Genomic DNA, 21,187 nt, shown 5'->3' with positions numbered 1-21,187 from the left:
TGAGGTTGCAGGCCCAGAGTACTGAAAGCATCATGCCATAGAGAGAAATGGGAAAAAATTAGGAAGGAAAGTCATTTTGGTGGCAGAATTGGCTCAGTGGAAATGTCAGGTAGGAACACAGAACCGTTGCTACTTATAGAAGTCGGACTGGAGTTTCAGTGAGAGGTAAGGGCTAGAGTTATAGATTTTAGAGTAACAGGCATAGGAGTGATCAATGAATTGAGAAAGTGATTCTAGAAAGAACAGAGGCCAGTGGCTCAGCCTTGAGGAGGCTCACAATTAGATCATGGAGTGGGGTCTATGAGGAGGGGGAGAACAGAAAAATAGGAAAAGAAGTGGAATTGGAATCACTCAAGTTCAGTTGGAAGAAACCTCAAAGGTCAGTGAGTCCAACCCGTACCTCCAGAAGAATCTCTTCTACAATTCAACTAACAAGTCATCATCCAGCCTATCTGACACCTCTACTGAGGACCCGCCACCTCCCCTGGCTGACCATTCCGTTCTATAGATAGTGCTAATTCCGAGGAGGTTTTTTCCTGACATCTCTTTGCAACTTCCATCCTTTGCTGTTAGTTGTGGCTTCCAGGGCTAAAAAGAAAAGTCACATCCTTCTTCTGTAAGACATCCATCCAAGTACTGAAAGCTGGCTACCATGGCCCTTCTGGGCCCTCTCTTCACCAGCCAAACATCCCGAGTACTTTTGGCTAATCCTTTGATGACACAGACTCTGGGCCTTCCTCATCCTGGTCGCTGCCAGTGCCCTTCCTAAAATGTGACACTCAGAATAGGATGTCTGTGTGTGGTCTCTGGTAGAGTGTCACATACAGGCTCTCGTATCATTCCCTTCTTCCTGGAGGCCATGCTCCATAGAACTTGATTGACTGTTTGGCTGCCATCTTACACTGTTACTCAGACTGATTTTGTAATCCACTAAAACTAGGATTTAGATGATACCGTAGAGGCAAAGGCAAGAGGGTTTCAAGGAGGAAGTTGACAAGTGTCAGAGACATAGAGGGGTTGGCCCAGGACTATGAAAAAGCTGTTGGATTTAGGTAGCAAAAACTTAAACAGCAGGTATGCTGGCCTAATGAAGACAGAAACATGGATGAGGCTGGGTTAGGGAGAGACTAGACAGTGGTGAAGAACATCTTACATAGCCTGCCTTTTTATAGCCTTTGGACTTTGGCAGCAGAATGAAGAGAAATGCTACTATCTCCATTAGCTCTATTGCTGATTCTAGGATATTCACTTTCTTACCAGGTATAGATGAATTGGTAGTATCTGCAGGAGACAATGTAGAGATGACGTTGCCCAAAAACGAAGTTCAGTTAAATGCATTTGTCATCCCAGCACCAGCAGAAGGTAAGAACTCTCGGGGCAGCTAGGTGGCGCAGTGGATAAAGCACCGGCCCTGGATTCAGGAGGATCTGAGTTCAAATCCGACCTCAGACACTTGACACTTACTAGCTGTGTGACCCTGGGCAAGTCACTTAACCCCCATGGCCCTGAAAAAAAAAAAAAAGAAGGTAAGAACTCTGAGGGGGAGGTCCAGTATTTTCAAGGAAGATGTTAATTTCCTAAAGTGCTCAGAATTTCCACTGTTAATATGGCTGTGCCACTTTTTAAGAAATCAGTGAACTAAAATTTTGTTTACAAAACATAGTTCAGGGGATGGGTTTTTAGTATCAGAAAAGATTTCTTTAAGTCGTTCTCTTGGTCATGTAAGTATTAGTTAAGGAGGAGCAGCTAGGTAGTGCAGTGGATAGAGCACTGGCCCTGAAGTTGAAAGGACCTGAGTTCAAATCTCAACTCAGACACTTACGAGCTGTGTGACCCATGGCAAGTCAACTTAACCCCAATTGCCTTAAATATCCAGGGCCTTATTTAGTAGTCCTAATATATATCTTGTCACTAGACCCAGATGGCTGTGGAGAGAGTGAGGTCGGTGACCTTGCACAGCCCTTCCTCACTTAAATCCAATTTAATGCAAGTCATGACACCACCTGATGTCATGGTTCTCTTCCAGAACGAAGGACAAACAATGACAATAATAATTAAGGAACCCGGTATGTTGTATTCTAGCTTGTATGAGAGGAACATAATGGTTACCACCAAAAAGGGCTATCAAATGGAAGAGGGATGAGGCTTTTACTGTACAGCTCCACAGGATAGAATAAGGGCATGTGGCTGGAAATTACAGAGAGGCAAATTAGGCTCATCTCTGCATAAAACTTTCTAACAGAATGGCCTATCTGGTGATGTGTAATGAGCTGCTTTAGGAGGACCTACAAGAACCTAGAGTCTGAATGGCCCCCTCTCAGGGATACTGTAGAGAATTTTCCAGCAGAGTGAAAATGTTAGACTGGATGACCCTTTTAGATGATAAGATTCCTTAATTCAATTTTTTCTTTCTTTCTCTCTCTCTCTCTCTCTCTCTCTCTCTCTCTCTCTCTCTCTCTCTTTTTGGGTGGGGCAATGAGGGCGAAGTGACTTGCCAGAGTCACATAACTAGTAAGTGTCAAGTGTCTGAGGCTGGATTTGAACTCAGGTCCTCCTGAATCCAGGGCCAGTGCTTTATCTACTGTGCCATCTAGCTGCCTCAATTCCTTAATTTTCAAATGTTTTATTTATAACGCACATAACTTTTCAAGAACAAAACTGTTGCAGGAAGTATCCTTGGCTTTGGGCTTAGAGGACCTGAATGCAAATTCTGACTCTTGCTTTCTACCTGCATGCCACTGGGCAAGTGACTTCCCCTCTCGGATTCTCCATTTTCTCCTAAAATGGGAGATTTGAATGACCACATTTTTAAAGGACCCTTTCAGCTGAAGTCCTATGATTTTCTTAACATCTCTGATAGATGTAGTTCCCTTTCTGCATTGAAGTTTCCATTTTAGATACATACATTTCAGTTTCCCATAATACTACTCATTCCTGTGCCCTACTTCAAATATCATGTTTATACAGAAAATAGTTTTTGTTGTTGTTGTTGTTGTTGTTGTTGTTGTTTTTGTGGGGCAGTGGGGGTTAAGTGACTTGCCCATAGTCACACAGCTAGTATGTGTCAAGTGTCTGAGGCTGGATTTGAACTCAGGTACTCCTGAATCCAGGGCCGGTGCTTTATCCACTGCACCATCTAGCTGCCCCCCAGAAAATAGTTTTTAAAAACCTAAGTTGTGATCTGTATTTTTTGTCTCACAGCTTGAGATTTCTTATCAATTCATTCCTCAAAAAGTTGAGGGTTTTTTCTTCCCCCTGGTGGTGGTTTTGAATTATGGGTGGAAGCACATTCATTGGCCTTTGAGGATCTGACGCAATGATAAGAGTAGGGTTTTAGCTGCTTCACCTCAGCTCTATGTGAGAATCCCTTGGCCTTGGTATGCTTTCTAACTTGCGTTTAAATTTGTGTGAATTAATATAGACTTGAGGGCAGCTAGGTGGTGCAGTGGATAGAGCACTGGTCCTGGAGTCAGGAGTACCCGAGTTCAAATCTGGCCTTAGACACTTAACACTTACTAGCTGTGTGACCCTGGGCAAGTCACTTAACCCCAATTGCCTCACTAAAAAAAAAAAAGAAAGAAAAATATAGACTTGAACCCAAAATTGACTAGTGCTCAAACTGCACTAGAGTCAATATAAAGGGTTTCTTTCTGCCCTTTCCCCCCAGTTCTTTACTACATTCAGTAAACTCATCGAATCAGTATTCTGCCCGACTGTCTCCTAATTAATTGTTACTGCTCCTGGACTCTGCACTATCTGTAAGGTTTGTTTTTTCCCCCTGTATTTCTTTGCTCTAAGGGTATTGCCCTTTTCCCTTTGTTCTCAGCTTTATAAAATGTGGACTTTTCAAATCCATGAGTACCTGTTTTCCACAGGGGCCAGGAAGAGGGGGTGAGGGAACTGTCTCAACTACAACTGGGAAAGATGTCATCTTGGTACCCCATTTAACTCTAGTTATCTTTTTCTGTACATTTCCTATCTCCTCGCCCCTAGCCCATGACTCTTAGGAAAATTAAGAGCCCAGGGAGGGGGCATGACTTGTCCAAGGTAGCTGGCTGCCTTGCCCCATTTCTTAGGGCTTCACTTTTCTCATTTTTAACATGAAAGGGTTAGATCAGCTGACTTTTATGGTCCCTCCTAGCTCTAAGGTTCTATGATCCTATCACAGTGTACAAACCTGTGCCATGCTGTAGGCTGCATTTGTCAAAGAAAGCAGAAAGGATTGTGTGGCCAGAGGCCTTGTGTTTGTAAGATGAGATGAGGACATCTTGGATTTTTACTCATTTAAACAAGGGACTGCTAACCTTCAAAGCCAGTTGGCCTCATGAGAGAGGAGGGAGCCAACTCCTCCCTCGGGTTTTTCTCCTTTCTAATATACTTTTGCCATGGGTGGTATTTTCTCTTCTCCAAACATAAACCTAGAATGGTCACTTAAACTGAGTCCTTCCATAAGACCCTCACCCAGCTTGAGTTGTAGGATCATAAAATGTGAGCTAGAGGGGATTTCAGAGGTTATTGAGTCCAGCCTTCTAGAACATTTTACAGATGAAGGAACCAAGACCCAAAGAGAAGTGACTTGCCTAAGGTCGTGCAGTTAAAAAGTGGCAGAGCTGGGATTTGACCCCAGATCATCTGACTCCAGAGCCAGAGCTCTTTGCACAGTGCTCTGCTTGCCTGTCTACATGTGTGCTCCCATGCATTTTCCCCACTGGGACAACAAACCACTCTCCCTGATTTGTTCTGAACTAGAAACCATGACATCAGAGAGGCAGGACTTTTGTGATATGTGCTTTCTCTGACTTTAATGAACTTAAATGGGCCTGTTTTAAGTGGGCCGTCTCCTGCAGTTCTTGCTTGCTGCAGGATGTTATTTGGCTCAGCAGGATTTGAGCAACTCTTTTAACTCACCAGGGTATGATGACCTCAGACGGGCATTGTTAGCATTCTGTGCAAAGCTATTTCCGAACCGTGTTATTTAGAAATCATGGCTGTTCTTTGTTGCAAAAGAAGTTTGCAAGAAAACGGTCTTTGTTTCCAATGAGTTCATCTCTGCTACTTGGGAGGAGGAGATTCCAGAGCAGATATTGTCAGTGAGAATCAGCAGTCACCACTAACACAGCATCACTTAGGATGCCACCATTTACACACACACACACACACACACACACACACACACACACATACACACACACTCTCTCTCTCTCTCTCTCTCTCTTATAATTTTTATTTGGGAGGAGGGCGCAGTAGATTTGAGCTCTCGGGAGCCTAGAGAACAGGAGGCAGTAATAAGAGCTGAGTCAGTTGGAGCCTCTCTTATCCTCAAGAACAGATTACTTGAATCCCATGCAGGCTAGCTCCTGAGCAATTTGGAGATAAGACCTATAAAAGGCCATGTCTGAAATTCAGATCCATTTTGTATAAAAATGAGAATTATTGGTAAGCGTTGTGAATGCCCTCACTCTAGGGGGTGTAGGTGTATGTTTTCATGATTTCTGTAACTGGCCCTTCTTTAGGCGAAAGCTACTCCTACGAATGGAAGCTGATTACTCATCTTACAAACTACAGTGGGGAAATGGAAGGCCAGCATTCACCGTTCCTCAAGCTCTCCAAGGTGAATTTCCTTCCTACATATGGTGTGGGTAAGGGTTGCCCATCCATTTCCTAAAGTGTATAATACCAGGTTGGATTTTTTTTTTTTTCCTATATGGAAAAGGGTCAAGAGAGACTTCTATCACTCAGATCCTGAGCATTCCTTCAGAAACGAATCCTTCAAGGACCTGACTGGCAGCTTTCCAGTCTTTGTTAGTTTATGCCATTTTTGGTGAGAAAGACTTCTGGCAGAATGGTATTGGCTATAAATATAGTTGCTAAACAGCTTGTAGCAGTAGTATAAGGATTTTAGACCTCACAAGACAGTTGACCTTAGGATCCACATAGCTATGAGCATTTCCTTGTTGTAATGGAATTTAGTGGTTGTTCCACACTTCTCAAGGGAAGGGAAAGAAATGGAATATGCATTTATATAGTGCCTACGATGTGTCAGGCACTGTGCTAACTGCTTTTACAAATATTATGTCATTTGATCCTCACAGCAACCCTGAGAGGTAGGTGCTATTATTATCACCCCCATTTTACAGATAAGGAAACTGTGGCAGATGGAAGTTAAGTGACTTGCCCAAGGTCACATAATTAGCAAATGTCTGAGGCTAGAGTTAAACTCACATCTTTCTGACTCTAAACCCAGCACTCTACTATGCCTGCAGATGCCTTTTCTAATGTTTTATTGAAAAAAAATCATCATTTAAACCTCACAGACCAGTCATGTTAGCTAGAAGAGTGTAAAGGACCTTACTTATTACCATGTTAGGAACAAATCCAGGAAATTGAAACCTGTCATATTTTCCCAGGAAAATCACTATTAGAATTAGCATCCATACATAACATTTCAGAGTCGTTTTTAACTCTTCCCTCCCCTTCTCTCTTCATCCAGTCCATCCTTCAGTCCTTTTGATTACATCCCTTCAGTAGCTCATTTAATCCCCCTCATTTTTACCCCTGGTGTAACCACTCCAGTTTAAACCATTGTTATCTCTTGCCTGGACTAATGCAATAGTTTCCTAACTGGTTTTCCTGCTTCCATTCGCTCCCCTTCTGTACCACTTCTCTGCTCAAAATGTTTGAGTGGTCTCCTCATTGCCTGTAGATTAATACCTTCCTAGTCTGGTTCCAAACTCACCAGCCTTTTCAAAAAACTTGCCTCCCCTTCCTTTAGCAGACTCTTTCCTGTTTTGAGATCTCATCCTGCCTTTTTCTGCCTCTCAGCCTTTGTGTCCTCCATTTGCATTTCATGGTATCCCTTTAAACTTCAATCTCTTGAAATTCTTTTCTTCAAGACCCAGCTCAGGTCCCACTTTCTGTTCTTTTTCCTTTTTTTCAGCTATAAATAAGTAATTTCTCTCTTTTCTTATCTCTTATGTAAGTATGTCTTTTTCTTTTTTCAAAAGATAACCTCAAAGACCATCTCCTATGTACTTATGTTATTATTTGTCTTTGTCTTCGCCCTCCTGCTAAAGATAAATTCACAGAAGGCAGGGTCAGTCCTATTTTATCTCTCTCCAGCTCCTAGAACAGTGTCTTATATATGAGCTTTTAATCATTGTTTACTGAATTGACTTTCCAGTCTGTTGCTTGGCCTGCCCTTCTCCACTCTCCTTTTCTCATTCTGTGACTAATGCCACAAAGGTTTGCTAATAGAGTTTTTAGACATGGCCAGTGCAGGGATGTGTTTTGCTTGACTGTGTGTATTTGTTACAAGGGTTTTGGGTTCTCTCCTCCCCCCGCCCCAGTGGTCAAAGGGAAGTTGGAGGGAGAGGAAAGTGGGTTTTTGTTAATCTGAAAAAATAAAATTTATACAAATAAAGAAATTACCTGCTAAAATCCGGAGCTTAAGGCTTTGTGTTTGGAGATTGTTGTAAATCAGGTTGTTTATGCCTCATGCTTGTCTAATAAGCCCACTCTTCTTTCCTTACAGCTCACTCCTGGTCTGTATGAATTCAAAGTGGTTGTACATGGCCAGAATTCTTATGGGGAGGGATATGTGAATGTGACAGTAAATCCAGGTATGTAGATCCCACTCTTGGGTTGTAAGATTTTAAGGAGGAAGGAAATGTGGGTTTTGGAGTGTTTTACAATTTTAATTATGATTTTATGTTTCTGGAAAAGTCTCTGCTTTGGCTTTAGCTGAAACAATCTGCAAGAGAGGGTGGCATTGGTAATATGACCGTTGTGCAGAAAGAACCTAGCCCAGCAATTTTACCCAAGAACTGTTTGGGAGGACTTCTCTAAGCATGCTGTTCTGAGAAAGCACCATATGCTTCAGGAAAATGGCCTGGGAGAGCCAAGAGCCAGAGTCTAAAGAAAAGAGAACCTATCATCTGGCACTTGGGGGATGATCATTTATTTTCCTCCCAGAGATGCAGGACTGTACAGAGAGTTCCTCATGCATCCACCACTGTTCCTCATTCACTGTATGAGCCAACTTTTCCTCCTTTCAAACAGATTCTTCCTGCAGCTGGCTTGTTAGTGGGTCAGAGGAAAACTCTTGATGTTCTTGACTCTTGCTTGGCATTTCTAGAAGAATGGGGGCAGAGTAGAGAGGGGAAGATAGCTCAAATAAGCCAAAGATAACTTAGCCACTCCTCAGGCTGAGGCTCAGGCCTCTCACACTGCTGCTGTGGACTTATACAGAGTGTGAATGATGTTCCAGTGCAGAAGACAGACCCATGGAGGAGCGGTCCTACGGCCAACACCTAGGTTTCAGTGCTTCTCTCAGTGCCACCTTTCATGTCCAGATCTTTGAGTTCTTGTAACCCTTTCCATTCATTCACTGTTAAAGCTGAATAGGCTAGAGCCTGTTTGTGGGTATTTTATTTTATTCTGGGGATCAATTCTCCTTTCTTGAGCTTTGTAGTGACAGGCCTCTTGGCTTTGATACTCTTTTCACCAATGACAGTTGCAATTGTTTCCATGCCACACTGGGCTTGGAATAAGGAGACCTGAGTTCCAATCCAGTCTCAGACCCTTACTAGCTGTGTGACCCTGGGCAAGTCACTGAATCTTTGCCTCAGTTTCTTCAGCTGTATAATAGCACCCATCTCCCAGAGTTGTTGTGAGGCTCAGGTGAAATATTTGTGGAGCTGTCAGCACAGTGCCTGGCGCACAGTAGGCATCATATAGCTGCTTAATCCTTATCTGGTGAACTTCTTCAGCTGAACTTTTCCATGAAAGACCTTTCTCTGATATCAGCAGTGAGCTCTGTTGGCGCTGAAGGGACCAGCCATCTGGGTTCATGGAAAGCACCACATAGGTTCTCAAATGTGGCCCAGCCTCATCTCTTCCTCCTCTTAAATTCTGGGTCCATAACATTGTTAACCTACAGCACCTGTTCAGAAGAGAAATATTGATGAAGGAGCCATCACTGAGGAAGCAGAACAGGGCTGTATAGACCAGAAGACCATTTATTTTTTGTCTTGGTATTGAGCCTCTGTGTGCTTAGTTAAGTTGGTCCTCAGACATCAGACACAGTGTCTTGTGGACTATAACCAAAGACTTTCTAGCTTTGTAGGGTCTGTCAGAACTTGTGCTCTGCTAATAGAGCCTCAGAGAACCTAGAGTCACCTCTGTGGCCTACTGAGACTTTAGGCCAGAGATTGTCAGCTTTTTCCCTTGAGCTTTGTACTTTTCCATACCTCGGTTCAGAAGTTTTAAGCTCTTCAATCTAGGTACTGGGCAGTCTCTTTTGTCTGACCAAAAATAGATCCTGATTTATCATTTACAAAAGAAAAGAGAGATTCCTGGAGTTTACAGCCATTTTAGGGTGGTTGCTATACAAGGCAAATAATTATATCTGCAGAGATAAGGTCATACCATGTCATAAGCTTATATGTGAATCATTGGGAAATTATTGATGGCCTCCCTAAGGTAGTCCAAAGAGCATTGTTATAGGAGACCCACCGCAGGCCCACTCTTACATGGGTCTGTCTTCTGCTGCTGGAACATCATTCACACTCTGTATAAGTCCACAGCAGCAGTGTGAGAGGCCTGAGCCTCAGCCTGAAGAGTGGCTAAGTTAGATTCGGGTGTGAGCAGGGTTTTTATAAGCTAGTGTTCACAGTGTCCTGACCTTCCCTAAAAGTAAAAGAATGGGGTCTCTTAACCTTTGATTACCTGGAAATGGCCAGGAGCCTTATGCTCTTCCCTCCTCCCCAGTGACCAGCCTAGAGAGGCTTATCAAGCAATATCATTGAAGTCCAGTGACTTCTTCACCACAAAGCCTGTATGCTCTCCTTATATTATTGGGTCATTGTTTTTGCAGAACCCCATGTGAATCAGCCCCCTGTTGCTGTTGTGTCACCACAATTCCAGGAGATCTCTCTGCCAACCACTTCCACAGTCATTGATGGCAGCAGTAAGTACTTTCCCCAGTGTATGATTCTGCAAGCAGCGATTCCCCCTGCTCTGCCAGAATGAGTGCCCTATTGCAGCATGGTGTACAGCCCAGGGATATCACTTTGGTTGTTATGAATCTCCCTTGACTGCTCCTTTGCAGTACAAGGGGCTTAAAGCTCTCAGCCATACAAATGGAATGGATTTAAAGCTGCTTTTATATACCATGGGATGGGAAGGCTGCATGGCTACTTAAAATTCTTTTCATTGGAGTTTCATGACTTTACAAATTCACCTAGTTTGTGTTCCTACCTCCTTAAATGGAGAATGTACTAATATCACAAGAACTTTTCCCATGGGAGCAGAGAGCATAATAGACAAAGATGCAGAAACCTCACTGAGAGAGCTTCCCCTACCACTCACTAAGCTTCCTGTTCATGTTCTCTTTGGGTGACACAGTGTTTTCTTGCCCCTGGAAGTAGGTTCTATTGAAGGATGAAAGTGAAGTGGCCCTTCACCACTACTCAGAGAGTGTTATTGATCTTTAGGCCTTTCATAATATAAGCTTGATGGAGTTTTGTGAAGATTTTGCTAGCCTTCCTGTCCTAGTACATGTGGATTGTTTTGTCACAGGGTCTCTTTGGTCTCTAATGCCACCAACCAGGCTGTACTTCATCCAGGATTTCTGCTGGCAGCCCTGAGGCAAAGGTTGATGATTGGGGAAAGAGAATAGGAGGAAGGGGAGGAGGATAGAGAAGACGGCTGCCATGTGGAGAGGGAAGTGGGTAGAAGGCTGCTAGTCATTGCCTTTGGAAGAAGCAGCATTAGACCACAGGTTGCTTACACCTGTGCTGCAGGGGCAGATACTTAGACCATCTGAATAATCTAGCTTTACTAAGAGAAAAATACCTTCCAGAGACAGTCAGTCCACAGACCTAGTATGTATAAGAATAATGTGCAAAGAGAGCACCACGTGTACATGTGAGGTTTCTTTGTGATCAGAAAGCACTGATGATGATAAAATTGTTCGGTACCACTGGGAAGAACTGAAGGGGCCCCTGAGAGAAGAAAAGGTATCTGAAGACACAACCATATTAAAACTGACCAACCTGGTCCCGGGAAACTATACCTTCAGGTAAGTCACAATCCAGTCAGCTACCCCAGAAAAAGCTCAACAGACTTTAAACTGAGATGAAATATACTGTAGACTTTGAAAATACCATCTTAGATTCCAGCAGTTTTCTCTGATCCCTGATAAGTAACAAAACCTACCTGGATGATCATGGAAAGCAAAGATCTCCAACCACTAGATTAGTGTTTACCAGTAGATTTTTCTCAAGCCTTGATAAGACTGTTTACCTCTGCCTTGCCCCTCCCACCCTCATTCTCAGCCTCATTTTGCCAGGATTCCTATCAGGGAAAGGAACAGAGTACAGCCAGTAGTGGCCTTCTCGTCTCCTGCTTCGTTCTGTGACTTCATGTCTCTCCCAGCCCAAGGACTTCATTAACAGCATATTTCTTTCCCCCCTCTCTCCCCTCCTCGCTCTTGTGGCTTTGGAGAAATGAAACACGATTAATCCCCTTCTCACCAGGAAGGTCAGCTTAAGAGAGTTTTCACCTCCCATTTAAGACTGATGGATTTTTAAAGTTTGCATTGGCTAGTTTTATTACTTTTCCCCTTAAATGTCAGTGAGACCAAATTTGGTCCTTTACAAACTGAAACACGATAATTAATTTTAGACAGGGGTAGGTCCCTTTTTGTGCCTCAGTTTCCCTAGAAGCAGATTGGGATTAAATTAGATATTCTCTAGGATTCCTTTTAGCTTTAAAATTCTTGGATTCATTCACCTCTTCCCTTCCTCCACCTTAATTTGCGTAAGGGTAGGATCATTCCTAAACTCTGTAATCAGCTGCTTTTTGGTCATAGTAACTCTGTAGGCAAGCCAGAAGCTGTTTGGTTATAATGGCAGAGAGGGTGGTTAGCTGCTATTTTGCCATCTGTAACTTGCTTTTTCTCTAGTGCAACAGACTAGTGGGATCTGGAGGAAAACCTGTGAAAACAACAGGGAATGAGAAAATTGGCTGAGACTACTGTGGATTTTTCTTCTAAGAGGGGGCACAGTATTAGCTGATTTGCATGTATATGTTAGAAGATCTGTCTTCTTTTCCTGGATCTGTCGTCAGCTCTTTGTGAGACTTGATCCATTTGTTTGTCGTGGCAGTCTATCCATTCTTCAGTCTGTACCATCAAGGAGCCAAGCTTTTTGGTCAAGTTTCTACCTTTCTCAGATGGCAAGATTATAAAATTCACTCTCTCTGACAAGGGCATTAGCCTCTTTGTAGTCACTTCAGTTCACAACTTTGGTGTCATCCCAACTCCTCATCTCCCTCCTCACAACCATCATTCCCTCCATATAACCAATTATTTGTCAAGTCTTGGCTTATCAGCCTCCATATCTCCTCTCATATCTGTGCCCTTCTCTCTGCTCATACAGCTGCCACCCTAGGTGAGACCCTCTTCACTTCTCAGACTATTGGTCTCCCTGCTGCAAGTCTCTTCTCCACACCAGCCCATCTTCAAGTGCAAGTCTAACTGTCATGCCACTGCTCAGTAAATTCTAGTGGCTTCCTATTGCTCCTGGAATCAAATAAGCTCTTTTATTTGGCATTTAAAGCCATTCACAACCTGGCCCTGACCTTCCTTTCTGACCTTAATAAACCTCTTCACTCAACACTGCAGTCCAGCCAAACTGGCCTTCTTCCTGTTGCTCATACACCGCATCTCATCTCCTGTCTTCTTGCCTTACACTGGCTGTCGCCCTGCCGTGCCTGGAATGTAGTCCCTTTTCTCTGCTTCTTATGACCCCTAAAAATCAAGGTCCATCTTGAGCACCATCTTTTGCATAAAGTCTTTCCTGTTGCCCCCCACCGTTTGTGCCTTTCCCTCAAAAATATTTTCTGTTTGCTTTATGTATGTATATATACAAACATATACATGTTTATGCATGCGTGTATGTAAGTGTGTAGGTATGTGTATATACAGAAAGGGAGACTTTATGTATATATCTGTGTGTATGGGGAAACCATGTGTGTGTGTACGTATGTGTGTGTGTGTGGAGAGAGAGAGAGAGAGAGAGTATGTATATGGGGAGACCATGTATATGATGTGTGTGAGTATACACACACACACACACACACACACACACACACACACACACACACACACACAGAGTCTCCCCTTACTAAGCTTTAAGCTTCTCAGAAGCAGGGACTGTTTCCCTAACTTTTTTCATGGATTGTTCAGCTGAAAGGTGCAGCCTAAATAAGAGACCTTATTCCTCATTGCCTACATTGTCTGTTTTGATCTCTGTTAGTTGTCTTTTGTTTTTGTTTTTAATTGTGAACTGAATAATCACCACACATTCCAACATACAAATAACAATGTCAAATCTATAAGAATAAAAGTCATTCTCCAATTGATAGATTGTCAAAAGATATGAACAGACAGTTTTCCAATGGAGAAATCAAAGCAATTTATAGTCATGTGAGAAAAATGTTCTAAATCATTGTTGACTAGAGAAATGCAAAGCAACCTTGTGATACCATTTTACACCTATCAGACTGGCAACAAATGTTGGAGGGTATTTGAAAAATTAGGACTCTAATCTACTGTTGGTGGAATTGTGAACTGATCTAACCATTTTGGAAAGCATCTGGAATTATGTCCAAAGAGTTATAAAACTGTTTCTGCCCAGCACTACCGTGACTAGGTCTGTTTCCCAATAAGATTGGGGAAAAAGGAAATGTTTTAAACTATTTATAGCAGCTCTCTTTGTGGTGCCAAAAAACTGGAAATTGTAGGGATGCCTGTCAATTGGGGAATGGCTGAACGAGTTGTGGTATATGATTGTGATAGACAACTACTGTGCTGTAAGAAATGATGAGCTCAGTGATCTTAGAAAAACATGGATAGACTTGCATGAAATAATGAAGAACAGAATGACCAGAACCAAGAGAATGCCGTATACAGTAGCAAAAATGCTGTTTTAAGCACAACTTTGAATGAATCATTTTGACTATTACAAATACCAGATTAACTACAAAGGAGACAGGAAAGAAGATGCTATTTGCATCCAGAGAAAGAATTGATAATGAGAAATATGCGTAGAATGGTTTTACATACATACTCATACATATTTGTGTCTAATGGTAGCCATGGGGGGCGGTGGAGATGGAGATGAAGGAAAAAAGGGGGAGAAGTTACATGATAACTTTATTATATATTTAAAATGAACAACAAGTTGTACATAATAAATTTGCAGTTTAAAGTACAGTCATCTTATTTTTCTATTCTACTATGTTATGGAAATGCTTGTTTTATTCCTTGAGATGTCTTAAGTTAAGAATAAAATAAAGAAAATTTAAAAGAACAAATAACAATGAAAAAGATTTGACTATTGAAATAATAAACTTCTGTTATGTACAGTTTGGGTTTTATTTTTATGTATATATTAAATTTAACAACATAGTAACAAAACTGCCCCATTTATATTCCCTTCTTTTCCTTTTTGTTTAAACTCAGGAGTTCTTAACGGGTGTGTGTGTGTGTGTGTGTGTGTGTGTGTGTGTGAACTTTTTAAATAATTACATTGCAATATGATTCTTTTCCTTTGTAATTCTATGTATTTTATTTTATGCATTTAAAAACATTCTGAGAAGTGATCCATAGGTGTCATTAAACTGTCAAAGGGGTCCAAAATGCAAAAAGGCTAAGAACCTTTTTTTTGTGTGTGTGAGGCAGTTGGGGTTAAGTGACTTGCCCAGGGTCACACATCTAGTAAGTGTTAAGTGTCTGAGGCCGGATTTGAACTCAGGTCCTCCTAACTCCAGGGCCAGTGCTCTATCCACTACACCACCTAGCTGCCCCCCTAAGAACCTATTTTAACTGATGTCTTTTCTGTCTTGCTTCTCCATCACTTCCTACTAACTAAGCACATAGAAACCCTCCTTGTAACAGAGTCAGGCAAAACCAATGAGCACACTACCTGGGCATTCAAGTGGGCATCTTGTTGTCCTGCCCTCTAGGCTACAACCTCTTCCTCTTCAGTTTTCTGAAGCCACCCTTGGCCACTGCATGGTCACCTTCCTAAAGTCTTTCAGAGAGACCTTTCCTTTATGTAATTATGGTCATCCTGTATACTGTTCTCTTTTTGTCAAATGTCTTTTGCTTAACTGTTTTTCTTTGTTTTAAGAGAAGGTTAAATTCAGAAGTTCAGGAGCATCATTTACCCCAAAATGACCATGATGCAAAACCAAAAGTCAATAAATATACTTTTGTTCAAAGCTTCATTCCTGTGAATTATATTTAAAAGAAGAAAACTAGTCATTGCTGAGTTGCTGTGTGAGGGAATTCCCTTTTGTGCTGAGCAGGCCTCTCCTTTTCTGTTCCAGTTCATCAGCAAGTCTTTATTAAGCATTTACAGTATACAGAACACTGGGCAAGGTGCTGGTCTCTTGCCTTCTGGCTTCTGTTTCTATCTGAGGACTTTTACAAAATGTATTCATGGTTTTAAGGAGACAGTGTAGAGTCCTGCTGTGTCATGGCCTTTCCTTAAAGCTTTGTTTCTTCTAGTTTTTCTGACGAGAATACAGAGATAAGAATGGGCCTTTCCCTCTATACCTGAGCTTCATCTCTTTGTTCTTCTATGTGACTAAGGCCACCAGAGTCTTTTCTGATACTGTCATGAGCTTCCTGTGCCTTGAATTTTAAACCCTTCAGTGGTTCCCCTTTCACCCAAAGCCTACTTATGATTCCTGTGGCCTTTTCTCCTTCTTGGTTGGCAGTCTGACAGTGGTGGATTCATTTGGAGCCAGCAGTTCAACTACGGCCAGCCTGACTGTGAACAAGGCAGTGGATTACCCTCCTGTGGCCAATGCAGGCCCCAACCAAGTGATTACCCTTCCTCAGAATTCCATCACCCTGTATGGGAATCAGAGTACCGATGATCATGGCATTGCCAGCTATGAGTGGTCTCTCAGCCCAAGCAGCAAAGGGAAGGTTGTAGACATGCAGGTAGGAGTGGCCACAAGAACTGTTCAATTATATTTGCTAGTATTCATTTAAAAGTCATGTTTGTGTACAGAACTGTTACACCTCCCCCCCAACCCCTGCCTTTTTAACAACCCCCTGAGAGTTTGTGGTGTCTTTTAATTGCATGTGAACATAAATTTATAATAAGAAGATACTTAGGTTTGGAAGAGAAAAGTAAGAAAGAATCCTCACCAAGCTGAAAATATCTCCTACCTCACCGAATTTTCCATGACCACTTGAGTGTTCTTTGCTCTTTTCACATCTCATGTATTTTACTTATGTAAATGTGTCATGTCTTATCTCTTCCCCCACCCTGCCCCAGCTATAAGTTCCTGGAGGGCAGAACCTGAGTTATTTTCATCTTTGTTTTCATAGTACCAAGCAAAGTACCTAGCCCATGGAGAATAAGTCTGCTCACTCTTCTAAGTGAATGATGGCTTTTTAACTTTTTTGGGGGGGAGGGGTATGCAATGAGGGTTAAGTGACTTGTCCAGGGTAAGTGTCAAGTGTCTGAGGCCGAATTTGAACTCAGGTCCTCCTGAATCCAGGGCCAGTGCTTTATCCACTGTGCCGCCTAGCTGCCCCCAAATGGTGGATTTTTAAAGAGTGTTTGAAAGGTGAGCACCTAGAATGGGGAGAGAAGACTTATTCTTTCTGTTTCCAGAGGCTTGAGCCAAAGGAAGGGAATAGGTAAAAGTTGCCAGGAGGCATGTTTTGGCTCAGCATGAGAAAAAACATTCCAACATAGAGAAGGCCAACAAGGGAGCAGGCTTCTTACAGATACAGTAGTGATCTACTTGTCACTGGAAGTTCCCCATCATGCCTGGTGTAGAAGATATACATCTAGGGAGTGGAAAGTCAGGCTAAGTAGCACACCAAGTCCCTTCCAAGTCTTGAAGCCAGAGGGAGGATGGTGAAGAGAATGAAGGGACATGCACCTCACCAGAGGGCTCTGGCTGTTTAGCACTATTTTTCTGGTGTTGCCATTCCTGAACACAAATGCACAAGGTGATGATAAAGTACACACACAGAACTGGGAAGTGCTGTTGGTGTTTTGTTCTAAAAGCTTGCTTGGGAGCATGATGAATCTGCCCTCAGAGGAAGAGGAGGGCTTTTATAAAGAACATGTGTTTACATTTATCTTCATGGTTGTAGTGGACTTTCTGATTTGAATATTTGCCCTCTTTGCACATTTCCCCAAACCTCTTATTGTAGCTGAGCTCTTCCTCTGCCTCAGGAAAGCTGAGACTTTATTCAAAGCCTTGTTGATATTGGAAAAGTCAGTAACTCTACTTGTAGATAGGAAGTTTTTGGCCAGATGTTCCCCAAATGTTTGACTTCACATTTACTGTTTATAATTTAATTAGCAGGCACAGCCTTGATATAGATAAAGTCTAGGAAATTGGATAAATGATTTCCACCAGAGAAGGAATTGCTGTCTTATGTTATAGTTGGAGGTTCCACTTTTCCATGTGTCTGTATTTATACAAAGGGTGTGAGAACCCCAGCTCTGCAACTTTCTGCAATGCAAGAAGGAGACTACACCTATCAGCTCACTGTGACTGATACAGCAGGACACCAAGACACCACCGAGGTCATTGTTATCGTCCAGCCAGGTGAGTAGCAATTTCATGTCTGGTCTCTTCCTCTTACCTGTTGCCTTTGGAATAAGAAGAGGAGCAAGGGTCATTTATAATTTACCCTATTTATAGGTAAAACAGCTGATTCTGTTAATCCCAGGTTGCTCCTATTCAGTAACCTCTTTATGTTTGCATCTTTTCTAGAGGCACTAACTTTGTTGAGAAAAACTCTGTCCCTTGGCTGATTATCTCCCTAAGGTATGCAAATTATTAGTTAGCTACAGAAGGACATAGACAAAGAAAGAACAGTTCTATGCAGGCTATTCCTGCTTTAAAAAAAAAAAAAGCTGTCATTGATAGTGGAGGCATTAGTTTCCTTTTCATGAACAAAGGAGAGGCACGTGTATTTATAAAGACAGCAGCAGTTCTGGACATAGCTCTTTCATTACAGGAGAAAGTCTTTCTCCCTCAGACCCATGAGGAATGAGTACAGGGAGGTCCATAGAAACCTTGGGTTCTTTTTGACTCCTCCTTCTCCTCCCTTCCCACCTCCCAATCCATTTTGTCACCAAGGCTTATTGGTTTTGTCCTTCCCGACATCTCCAGCATTTACAGCTTTTTCCTTGTCACTGCCACTATCATAGTCATTGCAGCTGATAATTATACAGGACTTCACCACAAAGGGCTTTAAAGACACAACAACACTTTACCAAATGACTGGTTGTTGGATCCTCCCAACAACCCTGTGAGGCACATGGGTGTGAGCATCATCCCATTACAGAGAAGTGAAGTGACTTATCCTAAGATTATTCAGCTAGTCACTGGCAAAACCAGGTCTTCTGACTCAGAGGGAGGCAGTGTGGTCCAGGGGAAAGAGCACTGACCCTTTAGGCAAGAACCTGAGTTCAGATCCTACTTCTTATGCATATGACCAAATCTCTGGGACTTGGAGAAAATCATTTCCCCTCTCTGGGCTCCAGTTCCCTCATCTGTAAAACAAGGGATTTGGACTACAATGGGGTCCAAAGTAACTGTAAAAAAGTGAAAAAAAATAATTAATTAAATCTATTAACTTATATAATAAACTTTAGACCTTTCCACATCTTTAAAAAATACTTTTTAATGTGCAGCATATCTTCTTGCTATAATCAGTTTTACACAATTTGGCACTGAGTTCACAAGGTTTCAGCATGTTCTTTAATTCTTCTTGAGTCCACATTTATTATACTAGATATTAATCAATGAATCAAGCATTTATGAAGTGCCTACTGTGTGCTAAAGCCTGGGGATACAAAGAGTAAAGTCAGATAGTCCTTGTTCTCCAGGAGCTCACATTTTGATGGGGGAGAGAAGTCATGGGAAAGGTTTCAGCTGTAAGTCAGGTAGAAAGGTCCCATGGTCCTTAGGGTGCAGCGCCAAAGCAGATGGTCACAGCTCTTCTTTTATGTCATTTCCACTTACAACCATACTGGTTCTTGTTGTCGGACAGCACCAAGGTCTTTGGTGACAAGAACTCTCCTTTCTGGGTCTTAAGCAGCTTTGGTTGCAGCCCCTACTGGAGCCATTGCCAGGCTGCATATGATCAAGGGTAGCTTCCCAGAATGATGGCTGAGGGAACTGGGCCAGAAGCCCTGACCTCCCTGGTACGTGCTGCCTCCTGTCTCTCCCCCAGCTTGCCTACACCTAGACTGGCCTTTTCTCCCCAGGATTTACTCCTCTGGTAACAGCCTGAGAGCTGGTCCAAAAGCAAGACCAGAGGTCTAAAGATGCTCCTGTGCTTGTCTGCCTATTTATGACAGACAGCTAGCAGTTTTGTTGTAGGTGGTGATGAGGAAGGTGATCCCCTTCTCCATCATGATTTCTCATTCTCATTATTATTTTGTGCCCTTAACAAACAGTGTATTTTTCCAAATCTAGCCTTGTTTATAGTACATGGGTTTTCATTGGGGTTTATATCAGGTGAGTTCTAAGCCTTTGAAGCACATTTATCTCTTGGATAAATTTCTTGGTCTTTCTTGATATGTGCCATAGTACAAGGTTTTCTTGCAGTATTCCATCTCCATTCAGGAATTTCTGTAATTCTGTAACAATCTGCTTCTCAGTATATCATTATTTTTATCAGTTCATCAATCCCTCAGTGGGTACAAGACTTCTTGCCAAGGTAAACTTGTCTGCACAGACATCCCATCTTCTCCAGTAGATTGCCCTCTCTATCATCCCTGCTCTCACTAATCTTCAGTCTCTCCCTGTCTACTGGCTATTTCCCTATTTCCCACAAACATTCCCATGTCTCCTCCATCCTCAAAAACCCCTTATTTGATCCTTCCATCCCTGGTAATTATTATCCCCTATCTCTCTCCCCTTTTGTGGCTAAACTCCTTGAGAGGGCTGTCTCCAATCATTGCTTTCACTTTCTTCCTCATGCTCTCTTCTTAACTCTCTAAAGATTGACTTCCAGCCTCACTATTCAATCAAAACTACACTCTCTAAAGAGTTACCAATGATTTCTTAATTGCCAAATCTAATAGCTTTTTCTCATTCCTCATTTTTCTTGACCCCTCTGCAGCTTTTGATACCGTCAGTCATTTTCTCCTTGATATTCTCATTACTCTAGGTTTTTGCTACACTATTCTCTCCAAGTTTTCCACCTACCTATCTGACTACTCCTTCTCAGTCTCCTTTATTGGATCTTCATCCAGGTCATGCCTGTTAACTGTGTGTGTCCCCCAAGGCTCTGTCTTCTTTTCTCCCTCTTTACTATTTCATTTGGTGAATCTCGTCAGCTCCCATAGACTGAATTATCATCTCTCTGCTGATGATTATAAAATCGGTTTGTCCTGACTGAACCTCTCTTCTTTTTTTTTTTTGTTTTTGTTTTTGTTTTTGTTTTTGTTTTTGTGGGGCAGTGGGGGTTAAGTGACTTGCCCAAGGTCACACAGCTAGTAAGTGTCAAATGTTTGAGGCCGGATTTGAACTCAGGAACTCCTGAATCCAGGGCCAGTGCTTTATCCACTGCGCCACCTAGCCGCCCCTGAACCTCTCTTCTAACCTGACATCTCCAACTGCCTGTTGGATATTTCAAATTGGATGTCTTGTAGACATTTTAAATTCAACCTGCCTTGAAACTGAATTCTTAATTTTTTCTCCAAATCCTTCCCATATGCCTAACTTTTACTTTTAGGATACTACCATCCCCCTAGTTATCCTGCCTTGAAACCTACATGTCATCCTGACGTTCACTTTTGAACTCCAGTTGCCTTTGAGACATCTCAGACTATGTCCCACATTTATCTTAAACTCATCATGCCCAATCCTCAATTCCTTTTTGCCCCAGGTCATTCCCTCCTTCCTAACTTTCCTCTTACTGTCTAGGGCACTGTCATCCTCCTGGTCACCAAGGCTCACAACCTAGGTGTCATCTTCTATTCCTCATTCTCCCCTCCTTCCCCCATATCCAGTCTGTTGTCAAGGCCCATTGATTCTACCTTTGCAACATCCTTTGTATATGCCCACTTTTCTCCTCTGACATTACTACTACCCTGGTGCATGCCCTCATTACCTTAAACCTAGA

General features: G+C 42.3%; 1 protein-coding gene across 4 annotated transcripts in view; it reads left to right on the top strand.

The window, feature by feature from the left end:
- KIAA0319L (KIAA0319 like) overlaps positions 1-21,187 on the top strand; it is an 87,744-nt gene that overhangs the window by 44,574 nt on the left and 21,983 nt on the right. Inside the window, exons 5-11 of one of the 4 annotated variants that reach the window (XM_043992563.1) lie at positions 1,261-1,362; positions 5,514-5,611; positions 7,532-7,619; positions 9,875-9,967; positions 10,948-11,080; positions 15,790-16,018; positions 17,529-17,652. In XM_043992563.1, the coding sequence (XP_043848498.1) occupies positions 1,261-1,362; positions 5,514-5,611; positions 7,532-7,619; positions 9,875-9,967; positions 10,948-11,080; positions 15,790-16,018; positions 17,529-17,652 (867 nt within the window). The remainder of the gene's footprint in view (positions 1-1,260; positions 1,363-5,513; positions 5,612-7,531; positions 7,620-9,874; positions 9,968-10,947; positions 11,081-15,789; positions 16,019-17,528; positions 17,653-21,187) is intronic. The other 3 variants (XM_043992564.1, XM_043992566.1, XM_043992565.1) reach the window with 3 other exon arrangements.

Source organism: Dromiciops gliroides, chromosome 3, assembly GCF_019393635.1.
Source record: "Dromiciops gliroides isolate mDroGli1 chromosome 3, mDroGli1.pri, whole genome shotgun sequence".
Classification (NCBI taxonomy): domain Eukaryota; kingdom Metazoa; phylum Chordata; class Mammalia; order Microbiotheria; family Microbiotheriidae; genus Dromiciops; species Dromiciops gliroides.
This window is presented reverse-complemented; position numbering and strand designations above follow the sequence as displayed.